Source organism: Alligator sinensis, unplaced genomic scaffold (genome assembly GCF_000455745.1).
Source record: "Alligator sinensis unplaced genomic scaffold, ASM45574v1 scaffold159_2, whole genome shotgun sequence".
NCBI lineage: Eukaryota > Metazoa > Chordata > Crocodylia > Alligatoridae > Alligator > Alligator sinensis.
The window spans coordinates 919,849-941,186 of NW_005841992.1; the positions used below are offsets into that span (position 1 = coordinate 919,849).

Sequence of the window (21,338 nt, forward strand, 5' to 3'; positions counted from 1 at the left end):
TGAAAAAAGCTGAAAACTTCTGCCTTAACACTTAAACATCTTGGCTAAAAAAGGAGCTCAATGCACAAAGAACAATAGCATGCAGTCCAAGCATAAAATTAGAATTACATCGATGCCTATACTTCTGCTTAATATTGCATTATACTGTAACAGCTATGTCTGAACAAGCTAACTAGGAAGCACTTTAAGCATGTTATTATGACACTATCAATGTAGCTGTATGGTTCTGGTATGTAGCTCTAGTTTATGTCTGTATCATTCTGGTATAAAGATATAGCACTAACCTGCATTGTGCCTTTATCTGATCCAGTTGCTGCAGAAATATATGGGAAAAATCCCAGTGAATTCAGTAGGCAGTGGATGGGGTCTAAAATTATGATCAGCACATATATGTTTTTGCATTGCCTCTGTACTTTAATGCCATGCCTTCAAAGTGGCAAGGGCAGAGCATTTAATTATTTCTGCTCTTTAATTAAAAAAAGAATATTGTCTTATTGGTATGTGTTGGTCAGTCATAGAATTTTTTTTTCCTGCTAGTCTATCTCAGTTGCTCAAAATATATTCACAGAAGTTTAGGGCTGGAAGGGACCTCGTGAGATCATTGGGTCCAGTCCCCAATGGATTCATTTAGTTATGAACAGTGTGAGATCTGTAAAATAAAATTCTTGAAACAAATGCAGCAGTCAGTGGGTATAACAGCAGTCAGGTCTGGACAGGATATACACTGGGATTACTCTTTCCCTCACCACCCACTTCTTTTAAATGATTTTATATAAAAAAAAACCCCAGTTCCAAATCTTATCAGGCCATGAGAGTGAATGGACAAGTACAGTAACACTGAGTGTTTGTTGAGAATTAATTGCAGGTGTGATTTGATATATTTGAACATTTTTGTGGTGTATTTTATACTAACACTCCTAAACCAATGCAGTTTTTCATGGACCAAGTTTATTTTGGCAGTCACCCAACTCTGCCAAGGCTTATTTCTTATTGAAAGGTACGGACTAAATGTTAATGTGTTTCCTCTTGATACTGCCTACATAACATTTTCAGCATGTACAGTTAAACTCTATAGTAGGCTATTTCCTTTAGGAATTTAGAGGGGCTGATTTGCCATATCACAGTATTAAGTGAAGGGATTCAAATATTAATCGGCAAAGCTGCATATGAGACATAATATATATTAAATGACTGTCCACCTGAATTTTGCTCCTAATGTCAATGAGAGCAAATTTCTTTCTGGCCGGTAGTGTTTACTGGGGCTGTACTTGTCTTGCACTATTTGGGGATAAAGGCTGAAGTGTATCCTAGACATTTCTTGTCTGTGATGGGGAGATGGACCCTGTATAGTGCCTGCTTTTCTTTTTGGGTGCTATGCTAGTTATTCATGGATTGTTAGGGGCTGGAAGGGACCTTACAGATCATCGGGTTCAGCCCCCCCGCTCTAGGCAGGAAGACAACTGGGTTTAGGTGACCCCAGCAAGGTGACTGTCTATTCTCCTCTTGAAAGTCTCCAGGGTAGGTGACTGCACCACCTCTGGAGGGAGTTTATTCCACAGTCTGAACACCCTGACTGTGAAGGAGTTTTTCCTGGTATTAAGCCTGAAGTGGCCTTCCAGGAGTTTGTACCCATTGGTCCTGCTCTTCCCCGGGGGTGCCCTAGTGAACAGTTGTTCACCGAACTCCTGAATCTTTTTAGTTAGGTTTTTAATGTTTGCTCAGTGGTATCCACCTTGCCCCCAAGTTCCCAGGTCCACCATGAACCCCAGGGAGCAGAAGAAATGGCTCCATGTCATGTATACCCACCTCAGTAGTAACATCCCTACCAGCTATAGAACTACTACATATTTTGGGGTGTGTGGCCTTACTACAGAAAGTTTCATTTACTGTCCTTAGAGTTAGATCTTCTTCCCCAAAGAGTTTGTACTAGCTGACTTGGTGGGGATTGTATATACTAACTTAGTTATTGGTAAGCCAAGAGAAGGAAAGTAAGGAAAAGCATCACCTGTAAGGAGCACAGTTGATTCCTAACATGATTCCTCCTTCCCAGCTGAGTGAATATACTGTTCCATGTCTGGCTTAGACGAGGATTGTAAGGTAATTTAGAACCTCAAGTAGATGGCAGAGAGCCTAAGTAATTGGAAGTGGTGCAGGAGAAACTGTCAACTCATGAACCTTTTACACCCTTCAATACCTGACAGCTTGTGATGCTGGTGAGTTAAAGGACTATTGGAGTAAAAGAGCTGTGACATGCACCAGTGTATATTTTGGCCATATCAAGACGAGCTGACAAGGAGTAGCAGGTCCCTTCCAGCGGTATGAATATTCTTATTACCACCCAGTATAGGGTTGCTTCTTGCTCCTCAGGCAGAACAGCAGGGATTTTCCAAGTTTACATTGAGAAAGGAAAATGCAAAGAAATTAGAGCTCTTCAGTTATAACATATAGTTACAGGAGGCTAATATTCAAGTGTCCTCTTCTCTGATTATGATTACTTAAAGTGCAATAGCTTGGGTCAGTTAGTATTTGAAAAGTGTATCTACAATCTGGAGGAACTGAAGACCACCATGGTGGAGGGGAAGTTGACTGCTTTTGTTAACACAGTATACGTCAACTCCATTTGAGCAGTAAGGAGGGTTTCTTGGCTCCAGGCATTGGGGAACCCTGGAGAGGTCCAAATAACAATTGAGGCCTTACTTGAAGGTAGTGCATCTTTTAATTCTAGGATGAGGCTTTCTATTCTGTTCAAAATCACCTTCAGTTCTTTCATTATCTGGACCTCTCTTTTTCAGGCTCAAGGGTGATGGCGCACACACTTTTATATTTCTTCAGTGGTATTTAAGCGGACGTTAGCAAGCCTAGAGGGCCATTGAGCTACCAAGCTAAAAACGGAGGTTTATAGAGAACTTTCGGATACACCAGTCTGAGGCTCCCGCCAAGTGACAGATTTGGTTCCGTTGTCAAGAGCCTTCCAGAAACACACAAGGATCTTTTTCTTTTTGCAATCTTTTGTCAACCCCCCCCCCCCCCCCCACACTTTTGGCAATCACTTACCTATTTTTGGGAAGTCTGGAATTGATTAATCTCAAACTGCTGAGATTGTAAACTTGGGGTATTCTGTACAGTTCCAGGTTAATTTTCAAGTTCCTTTTCCATAGGACTCACTTCCATAAACTAGGAGCAGTAGAGGAGATAGTCTTAAGAGTTCAGGGACATCCCAATGAAAATGAGTGTTGGGAGGTCATTCTGGACATTTTATAGATTTCATAGACATCAGGGCTGGAAGGGACCTCGGAAGATCATTGAGTCTAGCCCCCTGCCCCAGGGGCAGGAAGTCAGCTGGGGTCATAGGATCCCAGCAAGATAAACATCCAAATTTCTCTTGAAGGCGTTCATAGTAGGTGCTTGAACAACCTCCGATGGCAGTCTATTCCAGACCTTGGGGGCTTGGACAGTAAAGAAATTCTTCCTTGTGTCCAGCCTGAAACGGTCTTGCAGGAGTTTATAACCATTTGACCTTGTCATCCCTTGGGGCGCTCTGGTGAACAAACGTTCCCCCAGATCCTGGTGAACACCCCTGATAAACTTACAGGTGGCCATCAGATTGCCCCTGAGCCTGCACTTTTCCAGGCTGAAGAGTCCCATAGCTCTCAGCCTGTCGTCATAAGGTCTGTTTTCCTGACCTCTGATCATGTGCATGGGTCTTCTCTGGACTCTTTCAAGCTTCGCCACATCCTTTTTGAATTGTGGAGCCCAAAACTGGATGGGCCTGACTTTGAAGTCAAGATATACAATATACTCCAGCTGCAGCCTCACCAAGGCCAAGTACAATGGGAGAATGACATCCTGGGATTTGCTTGAGAAGCATCTATGGATGCAAGCCAACGTTTTGCTCGCTTTACTAGCCACAGCATCACATTGAAGGCTCATGTTCATCTTGTGGTCAATCATGATCCCCAAGTCCCTTTCATCCATAGTGCTAGCCAACGTAGCACTACCGAGCCTATAAGGATGCTGCAGGTTTTTCTTCCCAAGGTGGAGAACCTTGCATTTTTCAGTGTTAAACACCATCAGGTTCTCGTCAGCCCATTTCCTGAGCCTGTCATGGTCAGCCTGGATCACCCTTCCGTCCTCAGGTGTGGATGCTTTATCCCAGAGTTTGGTGTCATCAGCAAACTTGGCCAGTCCGCTTCTGACTCCAGTGTCCACATCATTAATGAAGATGTTGAACAATATAGGTCCAAGGACAGAGCCTTGAGGGACCCCAGTGGTCACAGGGCACCACGATGATTGACTTCCGTCAGCCACCACCCTCTGGGTCCGAACATGGAGCCAATTCCCCAGCCAGTGGATCATGGTGAACCCAAGGCTGCAGTTGGCCAGTTTTGCCAAGAGGTGATCATGGGATACCAGATTGAAGGCTTTTTTTGAAGTCAAGATATATGACATCAATCTCCTTTCCCTTGTCCAGATGCTGGGTCACCTGCTAGTAGTAGGAAATAAGATTGGTCGAGCAAGACCTACCCGCCACAAACCCATTCTGGCTATCCCTCAAGATGTTGCCATCGGCCAGTCCGTTAAGAATGGCCTCTTTGATAATCAATTTGACATTTTAAAAGCTTATCCATTTTTTTTAAGATTGGGGTAGTAACACAAGTCTCCATAATTCCATCAATGGACGCTCAAGATTTGGCTCCTCCCCTGCCCCACTCCCTCCCCCCACAACAAACTTACCCACTGGACCTGACTGCTCTCCATGTGGCCGGCCTGCGTCCTGGCTGCCCACATGCTCTGCTGTGGCTATGCACATGCATACGGAGTTCCGCATACCCCCTACGACTCTTTTAAGTACCCAGAGGGGTATGCATACCCCTGGTTAACAACCACTGCCTTAGAACATAGCCTGCCAGACTTCAGCTCTATAAGGGTGGTTGGAATCAGTGTTACCTATCTAGGTGACACCACATGATACAGCCCCACAAGACCTCTACCCTTAAACCGATGTAAACATTCTCCAGGACTGACAAATGCTTCTCCTTACGGATATGGGGCTCATCTGGATTGCTTTCAGTCAGTCTGCAGTCCTTTCAAGGTGCTTTTCTGCAAATAAAATGTTCTTTAGTTCTGAGTCATGTTACTACTGTTGCAGGGATCAACAATGGAAGGGTTGACAGACAGCACCACACCTGGACAGTATATTGGCAAAATGGGCACCGAGATCATCCTCCTTGGCTTAATCAAGACCTAAAAGTCTACAGGTAGATAATCAGATTGCTAAAAGTTGTGCCACAGCTTCTTAGCCTTTAGAATACACTGACAGATAAATGCAGCAGGCAATTTCAATCAAATAGTTTGTCAGGGGTTCTGGACAGACAAAACAATTTTACTATGGCAGTGATATTCAAACTATGGCCCATGGTTTGGACATGGCATGCAAAACCTATGTGAAAAGTTTGTCACTGGGATACCATGTCCCTGTCAGCAGGCCAGGGTGGCTTCTGCTGGAGCTCTGCATGTGCAGTGAGTTCTGAGCTCACTGACATATTGTCTGGCATGTAAGCTCACTACTGAGGGCTCTGCAAAGATGCAGTATGATAATTACAGTAGTTCTGGATTGAGTCAAGCCGGTCTGCTCTCTGGATTTGGTGACCCTTACAACGCACCCACAAATCACTTTACTTGATCTACCTGACACAGTGTTACTGCACCCAGACCTAGCATCATCATACTTGACAGCCTGAGTGCTGACTGGACAGCATCCACTGGGGGGAAAAAAAAGGCAGTTCAGCATATTGCGGCCTAAGTGATTCCTGTGCTGACCCAGGCTCTGAGCAGCTGTCACCAGCCACAGAGCCTGAGTTGCTTGCAGCAAGCAGCCAGGAGACTGCAAGCAGCCCAGGCTCTGTGGCAGGCAGGCTGCAGACAGCTGCACTGGGGTCCAGAGCTCCAGCACTGGTTTTGTGGTGGTGGCTGTATGCAGATCTTGGGGCAAACGGTTGGGAATGGGCCAGGGCAGTGCAACCCTGACCCCTCTCCTGCTGTCTACCTGGAGGTGCATGTACAGCTGCTGCTCCCGTGGAGCTGGTGCCAGGGCTGCAGCTGCCCAGAGCCCAGACCAGCTGTGGTAGGCAACCAGGAAGCTGCAAACAGCAGGACCAGGATCTGGAGCCTTGGTATTGGCTCTATGATTGTGGCGAGTGCGCACGGTCCTCCAGGTGACTGGTTGGGAAGGGGCCAGGGCAGCATAACCCCGGCCCCTCCACCGCTGTCTGTTCAGAGTCACACATGTACCTACCACCTGCAGCGAGGATCAGGCCCCTTGTGACTCCTCTGCTGTCTGCCTCTGGTATGCCAAGTCAAGGCGTGGGTCAAGGTTGGGGTGTTTTTGGTGCTCCAGCCAAAAATGTTGCCGACCTCTGCCCTTGATTTTGATAGCAGAATACAGAGCATCAGTACAGCCTCATTGGATGTTGTAGGCCAAAAAGAACTAGGTGTGGACAACACATCTCTCTCTCTCAAACCCCTCCCCCAACAAACAAAACAACAATATTTCATGTAAGATAATGTATTATTTTATCTGTGTTTCACTTGATTTTTTTTCTGCCCCCATTTCTGGAGTTACTGTATTTATAAATGTGCCTACTCTTTCAACATCCAAACAGGTGACCATTTAAAACAAGCAGTTTTTTTGGGCAGAGTGCCAAAAATACCTGCAGCCTCAACTTATATAAGATGTTGGTATGCCAGAGCAGATGGTGGGGGAGCTGTGAGGGGCCCAGTCCTTGTTGTGGCAGTGCGGCCAAGACCCCTTCCCTGCCTTCTGTCCCAAGGTGCTCATGCCAAGCAAAATGCCTTCACATGCCATGCTCTGGCACCTGGTGCTGGGGGTTGCCTACCGCCTATTTAAAGGATGTTAGATTACAGTAAGTCTGTCCTTCTCGTACTACTTGTCCACCAAAACTTCCTTAAGATATAGTCCTTAAATATGCTTTAAAAATGACTCATAGTACCATATTTTCTCATACACAAAACCTTTCCCAAATAAAACATGCATCTTCTGATGTGACACAGTCTCCTGGGTTGTCATAGTTCCTGGACACTGTTTTCAGGAGGACTTACTCTGTCACACAAGATAAGGCCCTGACCCTTGCAAGAACAGTAGCAAGACTTTTTTTTTTACTGTAGTGCTTTATTAGGGGTGCACCAATATATCAGTTGATTATCAGATTGGCACCGATAAAAGGAGAAATGACGTTATCGGCTATTGGCTTCTTTTGGTTGTTGTAGCTGATAATTATGGCCACGTGCCTGGAGCACTGTGGCGAGCATAGTCTGGCTGATTTATGGCCCAATCCAGACCAGTGTGGGATCTAGTATGCAGGGTCATACTGATTCCATGCACTACATTCAGCACACACGGGGCTAATGGTGTGCATGGGCCTGGCTCAAGGCCCACAGGCAGCAGTGCAGGCTAGATGATTTGATACCTCTGCTTTTTAAGAGGTTAGGAAACATCAAGCTTTAGTTAAGAATGTTAGAGGTAAAAGAGTGTTGTTACTATTGTCAGTCAATACAAGGAGATGAGCAAAGAATAAGAAAAAAAAGAGTCCAGAGAAGGTAATTCATCTTTATGGACTGAGCTGTCTGAAGTATCTATGCAGTTAGATTAGGATACTGCTTAGGTACTGAAATGACGCCCAGCATGTGAACCTGAATACTGTTATGCTTAGTATACTTACGGAGCCTGGGAGCTTCATTTAAACATTCAGCTAATAGGATAATGTGGCTTGAGATCTGAAATAATTTAATATGCATGATTTGGAGAAAATTGGTAGTACAACTGTACATACGTTTTTGCGGCAGTAACATAAACAACAAGTATTTGGGGTTTTTTTTGTGGCTAAAAATGGTCTGAAAAGGTTTATTAATTCGGAATAATCCTTTTTTGTTGATATGTGGAAATATTTCAAGTAAGTTGTTTGTTTGTTTGTTTGTTTGTTTGTTTGTTTGTTTTTTAAACATTTAGCCTTAATGACTGAGTTGCTTTATACACAGGGTAGTTACAGTTGCATGGTCAGATTTGCCAAGGAAGAGGTGTAAAATGGACTTGAAGCAGACATCCACTTTAAAAAGATTTAACAGATTTGTGCAAAAGGATTGTCTGTTTAGTCTCCAGAAGAGGTTTTGTGCTCTTTTAAGCTTGACTTAGGCCCTACATTTAGTATTTGTACAAAGCTTTCAGAACTTCCACTGTTTTTTTTCCTTATATTCTAATGAAAAACATATGTAGATTCTGCATGCTTCATTGGTATCTCAGTTAAAGAGGAAAAACCATTTTGCTGAAGCGTATGAATAGGAAGGAAGACTGAACAGAAATTATTCTGCAGGTTTCTTTACACAGGCAGATGTCTGAATCTGTGGAGCCTAACTGATTTCATCAGGGCTTTCTGAGCCCAGGGAAATCTGCCTGTGTAGCAGCTTTAAAAGTCAGAGACTTAGGTTGTAAACCCTTTACAAGAAATCAGTTTTCTTGAGTTTTCAGTGGCACTTTTTTGTATTTGTGGATATTTATATAAAAGAACCAGAAAATAAAATCTTGACTTAAGGTTGACTTTTGTTCCTTAAAAAATGGTAATATGTAAAAATGTAAATGACGTAATAGGTGGAAACTAAATCGGATTTCTGCACAGAAACAACCTCTTCCTATTTATATTTGTCTCTGCTGCCACTGAGTTGCAGGAAGTGCCTGCAGAGCTGTGAGCAATGGGGAGTTCCTTGAACACTGTGTTGAGTTTATCAGAGGGCTGCATAGAAATAGCTGGCTCAGTTCCTAAAAGATGTGGGTCTTATTCTGGATTTTTTGAGGGAGGAGCACAAACACAGCCACTATCTTGAAGTGACAGTCATTCTTGTTGGCAGGAGAGTTAGAACACACTTTAAAATCCACATTTTTTTTTCTTCACACAGCTGCTGGAAAAACACAAGAATACAGAAAGCATGGTAGAGCTCCTGGAACTGTATCAAATGGAAGATGAAGCCTATAGTAGTCTTGCTGAAGCTACCACAGAACTGTACCAGTACTTGCTACAGCCATTTCGAGACATGAGGGAACTTGCAATGCTCAGAAGGCAACAGATAAAGGTAACCCCCCCCTCCCCCCAAAACAAACAAACAAACAAACCCCACCTTCCTACAGACAGTAAAACTATGCTTTGTATTTGCATATGAAATAGCAATCTACATCTACATCAGTCATGTTCCACAAAACTATGTGGGACTTCTTTTTTTAAATCTGTTGTTTGTGAACCTTTTAGTCTGTTTTAAAATATAGTTTGACAAGTATGTTTGTAAGCTTTCCTTCTGTGTCACTCAACATCTAGAAACATTATGTACTAGCTATGGGATGTGTTTCTTGTGGAGTATGCATAAATATATGTGGGTGACCAGGTGCACACCTGTTTCTCATTCTGGGTACAATGAAGAGAGGTGATGGAGAGAATAGGTGTGGATGTGGGGTTTTTTTGTCAGGGATTGCATGGGGCTACTTGAATGCTACAGTGAGCTAAGTCACAAGTATCTAGATTGGGGTTCATCAGCATACAGCCCACAGACTGGATATGGCTCACATTGCTACTGGATCCAGCTGAGTTGGAGGGCTTTGCCTGTGTATACTCCCAGCCAGCAAGAAATTATACTGGGACTAGGCGGCTCGAAACTGTGCCTGTGCTGCCAGATGCAGCTTCCAGCCGGTGGGGAGCTGTGCTGGGCTTGGAATGCGCATACAAAAAAAATGAAGGTTTTTTTTTTTTCATTTATCTATATTCATGGGTGATGGCTTTTCATGCACTAGGTACCAGTTTTTTCTGTTTCCTCAGAAGTGTTCAGTTGTCTAATGAATGATCCTATCGTTTTCTTAATACAACGGTCACTAATACCTAGGGCTAAACATCATTTTGTAAATGTTGTATGCTCATGAACTTTTTAAGAATCGAGGTTCTTTGTAGGTGATGTTTTCTATTTTCTGACAGTATTTACAAACATTTAAAAAAGAAAAGAATACGTGCTGTATGACTTCTTTTAATGTTGATAAATATTTTTGGCAGTGACTTTAGTGTTTTGTGAGGAAAAAACATTAGGAGTAAATGCCTAGCTGTTCAGTCTTTTGCATCTTTGTTAACTGAAGCATTTGAAAGTTGACAGTGTGCTTGAACTTGTATTGGTTTTTGACACTTTAAAAATGTGTTTAATATCCATTTTAGCCTTTAGGAAAATGCACAGCCAGGTAATCAGTCACTAAATTTTTTCTATAAGGGTATTCTGTTAATCTTCTGAAAACTGTACTCTCTCCTCATGTAGGGGTTAATGAGTGAAAAATGAGATGGTGACAGGGAGCTTTATCGTCTCACTTTCTGAAGTTGTCAGCATTCTTTGATTTAAAATAGATGGTGCTTAGACAGATCAGCAGACCGTACCCTTTAGATATGTACTGTAGATTTAAAAGCCCTAAATGGGGCTTTTTAGTTTAATTGACGTACTGAATGTTGTTTTATCTCACCAAGGTTCATTCCATGCACTTGTCAGTAGTACTTAGTGGTCTCGCTTAGAAAGGAGAAGGGTGGGGTGGAGGCTTGTAGGGTGAGGGGCAAATGATTTGAGCAATTCCAAAACAACTCTTATTTTGATTAATTACTGTGACTAACAAAATACTTTAGTGTAAGTTTACTTGCACTTTAAATTACTTCCGGTAACATGAGTGTGCAGTTTACCTCCTGAAACTGAAGTTTCTATCTTAAATTTCAGGTTTCATATATAGTTAATGATCATCAGTGGCATGCTTAATAAGTGCTTTGCTATATGCTTAGTAAAATAGCCCCCATTTTACTTAATGTACAGGAAAAAATGAACTCTTTGCTCTTTGACTAAATAGTGGAGCATTAATTGCTTAATAGGCACTTACTGACAGCTAGTTATGTGTTTGACAAAAATCACTGTTGAAAGTTACATAAAATACTAGCATTTGCACGTATTTTTATGATCTCCATAGACACAGCAGAGTATGTACAGCTCCTGTAGTGGAGAATTTGAGCAGTACATAGTTGAGCCTAAGGGGGTGAACGCATGTTAAAGTTCTTTTCCTAACTTGGCAAATTTTGAGGCGTTCAACTTGGTCAGCTGAGATGTGTGGTAGAGAAGGAAGTTTTTAACTTCATCAGTGGAAAGAAACCAGTACTTGTATCTATGATGATAAATTATGTGTTGGTCTTGGTAGCTAGGGCAGAAGAGTTGGTTTATAAATAAAACCTGTTTGGATACAAAATGATTTCCATTAACTTGGAGCATATGGAGTTCTGGAAAGCTTAAAAAATAGAGCAAAGCTTCCCTAGGTTACTATCGCTTTTAGATCTAGGGCCAGCTCCAGATCTGGGGCCAGCTTCATTCCCCTGCTCAGTGAAAGTAATTCTAATGCTCTGTACATCTGTGAAACAAAAGATCAGGACATACAGAATGAACTGATAAATGGGAAAAAATTAAAAATGTGAGCATGTACAAACTCCACTTGTTCTAGTTAAGTGAGTGCTTATGATGATTGATTAAAAAAGATTAATATGATGATATGAAGTTTAATTGCAAGTAGGTGCTGTTATAATTTAAGGTCACCTCTCTTGGAAAATCCTGTTTTCAGTTGCATTATATATTCACCAATGTATGAAGCAGAACTGAGCTTCCCCCTTGCTGGATGTCTGCCTTGGGCTGAATTAAAAAAAAAAATAGTTAGCTAAACTGGTTCAGCTGTTTCCAGAATAAGATTTCAGGTGGGGGAGGGAGTTGTTTTATCCATGTTTGTTTAAAAAAAAAATCTTTTTATGAATGTTTCACTGAAAAGCTCTAGTGTCCCCTATCATGAATCTTACAGTGTTGGGGTGTTCATGGAGTGTTATTTTTGTTTTACTGATATGGTGTGTGTAATCTCATTGAAAAGCTGATGTTGTTATGTTGCTTTTATCTCATTGCAGATTACATTATTCTGTCTATATGTATCTTTATGTTTTTGGACATGGTTTAGTGAAAGGAACTGAGGGATGCAGGGAACTAAAGGGAACTAAAGAAGAGGGAATAGGCAAAACTGCTACTAGGGCAAGAACAGTTGCCACTCCCAAACACAGGCAGAAGGGACTAGTGTTGGGATGGGCGGGCACCCAAGGTTTTGTCTGCCTGAAATGGGAAATGCAACCCCTCAGTAAAGAAGGCATCTCAGAGTAATGGGCCATTAACTAGAGGAATACCAGATAACCCAGGAAGGAAAGAAATTTATAGAAATTTCTGAGACTCATGAGCAATTAGGACAATACTGTTGTAGAGGCTGACATGGACGTATTTTAGGGGCTATCTGTGAGGTGGTCTGGTCTTTAGAGGAGCTTTGGGGGAGCCCAGGTTCCCAGCGGTCAGGGGTTATAGGATAAGCAAGAGGGCTCATCTCTGGAAATGCCTGGGCTAGGAACAGACATTACACATAAACTGGTATAAGTGATCAGAAACTTGTTTAAACCTGTAACAGAACATAAGTTCAGTGCACATAAACCAGTTTCAAAATGGCTGAAACTGGTTAAAAATAAACTTGGTTGAAAGTAGTATCAGACTTAACTGAGTGCGGTCAAACCAGTTCCTTCAGTGTCTGTCCCAGACGCCTTCCTGGTTTAAGTTAAACTAGTCCCCCAGCATCCCAGATGCTTTGCAGCCCTGGGCTGGGCTGTGCTCTCTGCTCCAGAGAACAGGCCAACCCTGCTCGTCTCCTCCCTAGCCAGAACTGTGGGAGAGACTGAATGCACAACAGGGTTTGCCTGGCTTCCCTCGCTGTTTGCTGGTCAAGCAGGGATTCTTCCCTCCTTCCCATCTCTCACAGCACAGACCCCAGCCCCACAGATCCTAGGCATGTGGTATGCTAGCTTATGCTGAGAGGTGTCTGTGTCTCCAATTTCACTGGGACCTGATGAAGGCAAACAGAACAATGTTTGCTTAGGACTTTTTGGCGCTCATCAGCAGGTCAGCTGATAATATCCCTTCTTGGAAAAAGTTGTTTAAGAAGAGCTTGAACTAATGAGAGAGGCTTTTGTTTTGCTGATGGGCTGATAAACACTGTGGTTTTATCAGCACTGCTTGCTGGTTTGTAGCCCTGTCAGGTTTGCAGACAGCAGGAGGGAGATGGAAAAGTTCAGTATCATCAACAGATACATGCACTGCAAACTCCTCTTTTTCCTCAGAGTGCTAGCCCAGGGCTGGGGTCTGGCAATACTCCCACCCCTTGAGCAGTGGGGGTGTGGGGGGTGAGGGCACAGAAAGCCTGGGACAGTGCAGGCAGCGTGGGAGTTTAAATCCCTCCCTAATCAGAGCGTTCTGCTGGGGCCAGGCCACACCCCTTCTCAGCTCAGCTCTGTGAAAGGGAAGGGAGGGCGGCTCTAGTGTCCCCCAGCTCCTAGCCTGAGCCATGGCAGGCATGTGCCTGCATTTCTGGAATGAAAAGGGAATGTCTATCCACCCATAGACAAAGGGAGAAAAAATTATTTGGAGGGGCTGAGTACATGCACATGCAACCCCCCAGCAGGGAAGCCTGTGGGGGAAGGGGAGGGGAAGGGCTGTGGGGGGGGTGGCAGATCGAGGCCCCAGAGATGAGGGGGAGGTAGCAGGGCACTCACCCGAGCTCCTGCCTGTGCCCTGATCCCTCCCTCATCACTGGGGCCTCGATCTATGCCCTCCCCCCATATGGCAGTGAGGGAGGGAGTGGGGCTGGGGCAGTCCCTGCACAGCTGGGGCGGTGCACAGGATGCAGCCACGAGCAGCTTATCTGGGGGAATGCCCGGTGCAGGGAGGGAGTGGTGGCTCCCGCTGCTGCACTTACCCAAGAAGTGCATGGGGGCCGTGTGCTTGGGATCTGCGCATGGGGTGAGGGCGGGCTGCAGGCTAGGGCTGGGCTCTTCCTGGCGGGGGAGTTGGGCTACGCTGCACTTGGGGTGGGCAGCGGCAGCACTGGGAGTGGGGTTTGGAGAGGCTGTGGTAAATTTTGGGGTGTCTGCACATGCCCCCTGTTGCTGCCAGGGTGCATGTAGCAGCAGGAGCCACACACCCCGACAAGCTGCTCGCAGCTCATAGTTTGTTTCATAGTTTCTAGGGTTGGAAGGGACCTGAATAGATCATAAAGTCTGACACCCTGCCCTGGGAAGGAACAAGTGCTGGGATCATAATACCCCAGCCAGATAGCTATCCAACCTCCTCTTAAAGACCCCCAGGTAGGGGAGAGCACCATCTCCCTTGGGAGCCTATTCCAGAGCCTGGCAGCCCTAACCATAAAGTAATGCTTCCTGATATCAAGTCTAAACCTGCTGTCAATCAATTTGTGGCTGTTATTCCTTGTTATCCCAGGTGGTGCCCAGGAGAACAGATCCTCGCCTATTTTCCGCTGGTCCCGCCTGGTGAGTTTATAGACGGCCACCAGATCCCCTCTCAGTCTTCTCTTGTGGAGGCTGAATAGATTCAGGCCCTTTAATCTATCTTTGTAGGGCCTGGCCTGCTGGCTCCTGACCATGTGAGTGGCCCTCCTCTGGACCCCCTCAAGGTTAGCCACATCCCTCTTGAAGTGCGGTGCCCAGAACTGGATGTAGTACTCCAACTGCGGTCTGACCAGCACCGCATAGAGGGGAAGGATCACCTCCCTGGACCTGCTTGTGATGCATCTGTAGATGCATGACAAGGTGCGGTTAGCTTTACTGACCGCTTCCTCGCATTGGCAGCTTATGTCCATCCTGATGTCAATGATGACTCCAAGATCCCTTTCAGTCACTGTGTTGTTGAGAAGGGTGTTCTGCAGCTTATAGGTATGTTGCAGGTTCCCTCTCCCTAGATGCAGCACCTTGCACTTGGCTGCATTGAATTCCATTCTATTCTCATCTGCCCACCTCTGTAACTTGTCTAGATCTAGTTGGATTCTGTCCCTCCCCTCCAGTGTGCCCACTTCTTCCCATATCTTTGTCATCAGCAAATTTGGATAGAGCGCTTTCCATGCCCACCTCCAAGTCACTGATAAAGATGTTGAATAGCACAGGCCTGAGGACTGAGCTCTGGGGAACTCCACTGCCCACATCCCTCCCAGTTAAAAACAACCCATCCACTCCTACTCTCTGGGTGTGACCATCTAGCCAATTTGCCACCCATCTGACTGTGTTAGCATCAATGCCTCAGTCACCTAGTTTTTTTATGAGAATGGGGTGAGAAACAGTGTCAAAGGCCTTCTTGAAGTCCACATAGATGACATCTACCTCAATGCCCGCATCCAGGGACTTTGTGACCTGGTCGTAAAAGGAAACAAGGTTAGTCAAGCAGGATCTGCCCAAAGTGAACCTGTGTTGGTTGTCCCTGAGCATTACCTCCCATGCTGGTCCCCTGCAGACGTGCTCCCTGTGCCCGCTCTGGACTTGGCCCAGAAGAGCAGAGCAGCTCTGAAGCCAGCAGGAACCCGTGTGCCCAACCCTGACCCAGCCTGCCCCACACATGCTCCGGACTTGCCCGCCCACGCTGAGCAGCAGCAGCAGTAGCTCTGGCTGGGCAAAAGCTGCTGCATGGCATGGGGGAAAAGTGCTCCTCCACCTCACTGCTACCGGGCCCTTTTTGCTGCAGCCACCTGGAGCCCGCACCTGGGCTGCCCTGCAGCTCCTCTGCGTTGCTGTTGCCACTGCTTCTGGGGTGCCCGGCAGGGTAGCAGTGGCAGGGCAGTGTGGACATGGGCTCCGGGCAGCTGCAGCAGTGGTGGGTGGGGTACTTTTCTCCTGTACCAAGCAGCAGCTTCTTCCCCACTGCTGCCACTGCTCAGCACAGGCAGGTGGTCCAGAGTAGGTGTGGGGTGGGTCAGGGCTTCATGTGCAGGTTCCAACTGGGTCAAGTTCAGAGTGGGCACAGGGTGGGCTGGGTTGGAGCTGTGCGCGTGGGTCCCCACCAGTAACATGGGGCTTGGGTCAACAGTGGCAGCAGCTGGAAGGAGCTGCCACTGCTGCTGCCTGGGCTGTCTAGAAAAGCAGTCTAGCTGTGGAGCCGCCCCAGCCCCACTGCGTGCCTGGGAGGTGGCAGGATGCGCCACTGGCTGGATGGCACCTGGGCCAGGCAGGACTGAGGAACCCGCCATGGGCCAAAGTTGCCCATGGGCTGTATTTTGGCCATCCCTGGTGTACAGGATTGAGCTGGGGATTAACCAGGGTTGAGTACTGAAGGTGAAGGAGGCTGTTCATAGCATCTCTGGCTAACTTGTTAAAAATTGGAATGCATGGAGTGAATGAGGCATGGTACTGCAGGAAAAAGTCATAGCCTTGTGATTAAGGCAATGAAAGACTGTTCTGGAAAGCTGGATTCTCTCCTGCTTCCTCCACAGTTTTTATGTGATGGTGGGTAAACCAGTAGTTGTGTTCCTCATTTACTGGGTACTTGATTTGAGAATTCCAGTTTTTAATTTGTGGAGGAGCTGAGCACCTTGACTTCTGCTGTTGACAGATTTGAGCTCTCATGTGAACATAGGAAGTGCTATTAAATGCCAAGCACTCTGAAAATGTGGACTCTACACACTGTTAATTGGGCATGAACATTTACTTCTATTTTGGCTTTATTCTCTGTACCTTGCTTATGCATTTGGAAAATGGTTATATTTTCCAAAAATCCTGTGAGGTGGTGGGAAATCAATTTATGATGGTAAAGAACTAAGATGCCATGATGAGAATCATGGCACAAAAATGGCTGTCAAAAAACTATATTGGAAATCAGGATGGGTTTTGAATGTTTTTTATAATTAAATGTGGGTATGATGGCACAAGCTGAATGTTGAGGATCAGATCATCCATTTATTCTGCTTTCAGAATCTACCTTTTTGAAAAACATTTACCTGTTAGCCTTCAAATCCTGAATTATGTCTTTGTAGTTTATATGTCATTCCTTTGTATCCTGCAGGATATAATGTGTAGTTAGAAGTTGAAAACAAGCGTAGATGATGCATGCAGATGAGAAGTAGTTTATCCGTAACTGAAAATAGAGTTTTTTTTCTTGTGTCAAATGTAGCAAAAGTTGTGTGCAGGAGTTCTAAAATTGATGGGTTTTTTTCTTTAAATGGAGGAGAAATCCATAAACTAAATTATTTTAGATTTACAACACCATACTCAAATGGCTCATATTTGTTTGATTTAAAAAAAAAAAAAAAAAAAGGTTTGTTAAAATAAATAGCGGGGGAAAAAAAGGTAGATATTTGCATGTAGTTCATTTTCTTGAGAGCATCTTAAAATTTTTGGTAGTTCAAATGGAGTGAAGCTTAGTAGCTGAAACACAAAGGAAGAGTACAGGTGTTCATTCTCTTGGGAGAAACTCTCCCAAATTTGGAACTGTCACTTTTGTTTCAGGCAAAATTATGTGAAGGCTTGGTGTATACTGTGTTTTCCCTGTAGAAATATAATGCCTATCTGTGGCCAAAGGCAGAACCCTACTATCAAAACTGAAATTTGAAAAGGGCCCCCTGGTTAATAAATCTGCTTTTGTATCTTTAGTTGCAACAAGTAGGTAAGACCTTAGTTTTATCTGATCCGTGGTACTTGGACAAAGTACAGTACCCCCAACAGTTATACTGAGGAACAAGACATTCTTGATAGTTGGGCTCTGGCTACCAAACTCCTTCTCAGAAGCTTAATCCTGTTCAGGTCAAAGCAAAAACATTGTATATATGTGTGTATATGTACATACATATTCATACAGACCTACACGTGTGTGTGTGTGTGTGTGTGTGTGTGTGTGTAGATACACACAGAGATATAGATACACATGCATATCTATCCATCTGTATCAGGGGTGGGCAATTCTTTCAGGTGGAGGGCTGCCTAATGAGGTTTGGTGAGAATCGAGGGTCACATGGGTAGCCCACCCCTTGATAGTTGCTCTGCCCCCTGGCCACCATCTTGGGACCACAAGTCCCGCTTCTAACCCCTGACCTTTGCCACTAGAAGTCCCTCCCCTTCCCCACCCAGAAATACTCCTTTTGGGAGGGGGGAGGGGTTGTCATCTTAGAACTGGAAAAAACCCAATCATACACTAAAAGTCAAACACCTACTATACCATATTTTAATTTTATTACAAAATTGTTTTTGTCATGATTTGTGTTTGTGTACTGTATATAGAGGTGATTGCATAATAACTCAAATAAATTCTTACTTTTATATGGTGGGGGCGGGGGTGTAGGGTGTGTGTGGGGTATGTTGGGGGTTGTGTGGCGTTTGTGGGGTGTGGATGTATGGCTCTGGAACACCGTAGTCTCTGGAACACACTGTCCTCTCCTGCAGTCAGCACTGGGGGGTGGGATGTGTGTCTGTGTGTGTGTAGCATTTGTGGAGTGTGAGGAAGGTGGGAGGGGTGTGGGGACGCCAGCAGGCGGGGGCACTGGTGCCTAGCTTTGTCCAGAACTGCATGTCACAGAGAGAAGCGCAGCCCCTTCTGGGCAGTTTCTATTGCTTGTGCTCCCCACACTCATGGGGCACAGGAGGGAAGCTCCAGGCCCTGGAGCTGGCTGTTTTCCCTGCCCCAGGCTGTTCCAGTGCCTGGGGCTTTCCTCCTGTGACCCGCAAGTGCAGGGAGTGCTGGGGATACAAATAGCCTGGTGGAGGCTGTGCTTCTAGCAACACTGGCCAGAGCCAGCGCCGAGCATAGAGTACCCTCCTATTCCCCACCCCCGCTGTTGCTTTCCCCTGCTGCCTGCCAAGGCTGGGCACCATATGGGGAGTGTAGGAGGAGTCCCCGTGCCCCTCACACCCACACCATGCCCAGCCAAGCTCTGCACTGCTGCCATGTCCCTGGGTGAGGGCTCCGCCCTACAGCCAGCCCCAACCCCATGCTCTGCACTGCTGCCCAGCTGTAGCTGCACCCCCGTTCCCAGCCACCCCCTGTCCCCTTCCCAACCTGCTTCCCAGAGGTAGCAGGATGCTGGGGAAGACCGCCTTTCCACCCACAAGGGTGGGAGCGAGGCATGATAGGCTATGTTGGGGGTGGGAATCGGGGCGACTGCCCCAGGCCTGGCACTTCGGGGAGGGCCCCCGCAGACAGTGCTGTATAGGTTTTGCCGCAGCTGCCAGCTCCATGATCCAGCTACTTGCCCCCTCCTCCCCCTGCTCTGCACTCTGGCTGCTTGGCCGCCACTCCCCTCCGCTCTGGGCCCTGCACACCACTAGGGACAGCTCTGGGGATAGGTGTAGGTGCCTCACTTCCACCCTTGGGGTAGAAGGGCTGGGCAGGGCACAATTTGTTGGTGGGTGCTGCGGGCCGGATGAAAGTGCCTGGCGGGCAGCATCTGGCCTGCGGGCCATATTTTGCCTGCCCCGGTCTAGATTGATCTATATAGATTTATATATCCCAGAACACACACAGATGCACACGCACACACTATTATATGTAAGATGTGACTTGCAATTGCTGCTCCTTTGAGTAGAAATGAGCAGGAAGATAAAAGTTCTGAGTCATGTAGCAGTGTTCATTTGGCCTGGAGACAGAGAAATGACCTTTTTATTCAGAGATTTTGTGTTCTTTAATTCTGGGCAGTGCTAACTATCATGGTGATAGGCCCTCTGGGTTTGATTCACATCTTTGTGAAATTTTTCTGTTTTTGGGGGGTGGGGGTGTTGTTGCTGTTGATTTGAAAATGCCTTGGATTAGGCTAAAAATAAAAAATGGAAGATAAATTGTTTCATAACCAGCTTGTGGGGAAAAATGCCAGCACCACTTTCTGCAGTACATAGGCATTCTTGAAGGTCTGACTTGAGCTGACTGTACTTAACATGTGAATTCTGATTTATAATCACCGCATAAGGTGGCTGGTACAGATATAATTACCTCTCTTTTAAATTTATGAAAATGAGAATGGTATTGTAATTAAAAAGGTTCCAGTTAAAGACACACTATTGAATGGAGATCTCTATGTTTGAAATAATCTTTACCATCATTTGTGATTTCATATGACCGCGTTTCTTTATAAGCATTATTTTTATACTGGGACAGAAGAGCAGTATCAGAAATATGAGATTATAGCTGTAAATATCTTTACAAGTTGTATGACTTAATAGTTCTTGTGACTTAAGTCATTGCATTCATATGACTTAAAAGTACAGATTTATTATTTATTTCATGCTGAGCCTCTATTTTCAACCTACTGTAAGTAATGTTAGTTTAATTAACTTGACAGCTGAACTAATCAAAGTCTAAAGAGTTTTCTGAAGTTGACTGTGCTAGTGTTTTTAAAGTTATAACTGTTTGGCTATTCATATGAATGTGAAAAGAACATATTTCTTTAATAGATTTATGTCAAGGGAAATTTTTTTTTTTTATGAAAGCTTTGATGAAGGATGAACTTCACTAAACTTACTTTGTGCTTTGAAGGTGAGGGTAACTGTGTGTGGATATGTGAAATTTTATACTGGTGTATATGTTGAGCAGATACATAGTGTAGATCCCTGCATTGGTTCAAGTCACTCTACTTCCAGGTAAAAATACCTGTTAGAAAATCAGAAGTAACTGTACACAGTGAGTTACACAGCAATGTATGGGTTGTGTGTCCAGAGTTCTACAATTTCAGCCCAGTTACCTGCCACCTAGCAGAGAGTCTTTGTAATTGCACCAATTGGTCATTTGTCTGCGCCAGTTACTAGGTAACTTGCATTGGTGTGCAGAATAGATGTAGGTTACACTGTTGTTTGTGTGTTATTATTCACGCACTAAGAAAACAAGCAGTGCCCGAAGAAAAATAGGTTAACAAAAAAGAAAATACTTTTAAGATAAGAGCTTCTTTTAAACTTGTCACAGAAAGAATGATTCATTCCTTATTTAGACCCTAGCCCTGCAATGGACGTTTTGTGAGTGAATTTGTCTGCTTGGAGTCCTCTGAAGCTAATGCGGCTTTCAGAATGGAACGGATCTACTCGCTTGGAGACTGTTGCAGGATGGAGGGCTTACTGCCCGATCAATTGTTGTCTGCCTCCTATCATTTAGACATGAGTTTTAGCTTGACAGCTCTTATGAACTTGTGTGACTTTTTTCTGAAAATCACAGTTTAGATTAAGAAAAAAAAAGTCATCGTTTGCACAGAAAATCCTGAAGAAGGTTTGTGAGAAGCCAACTGGGGAGACCTGAATCAATATGACTTAAAATCCTAGCAATTCCTAGATGACACCAGGCTTAATCTCCACTTCTCACTTGTACCAGAAACATCATCTCACATCTGTCTAGCAGTCTGGCTGAAGACTACAAGTAGGTGAAAAATAGTTGGCTAAAGCTGAATCCTG

The 21,338-nt window shown here is 44.9% G+C and overlaps 1 protein-coding gene across 1 annotated transcript in view; it reads left to right on the top strand.

The window, feature by feature from the left end:
- JMY (junction mediating and regulatory protein, p53 cofactor) overlaps positions 1–21,338 on the top strand; it is a 117,694-nt gene that overhangs the window by 33,106 nt on the left and 63,250 nt on the right. Inside the window, exon 3 of the mRNA XM_006021437.2 lies at positions 8,968–9,141. Coding sequence (XP_006021499.1) covers positions 8,968–9,141 — 174 coding nt within the window. The remainder of the gene's footprint in view (positions 1–8,967; positions 9,142–21,338) is intronic.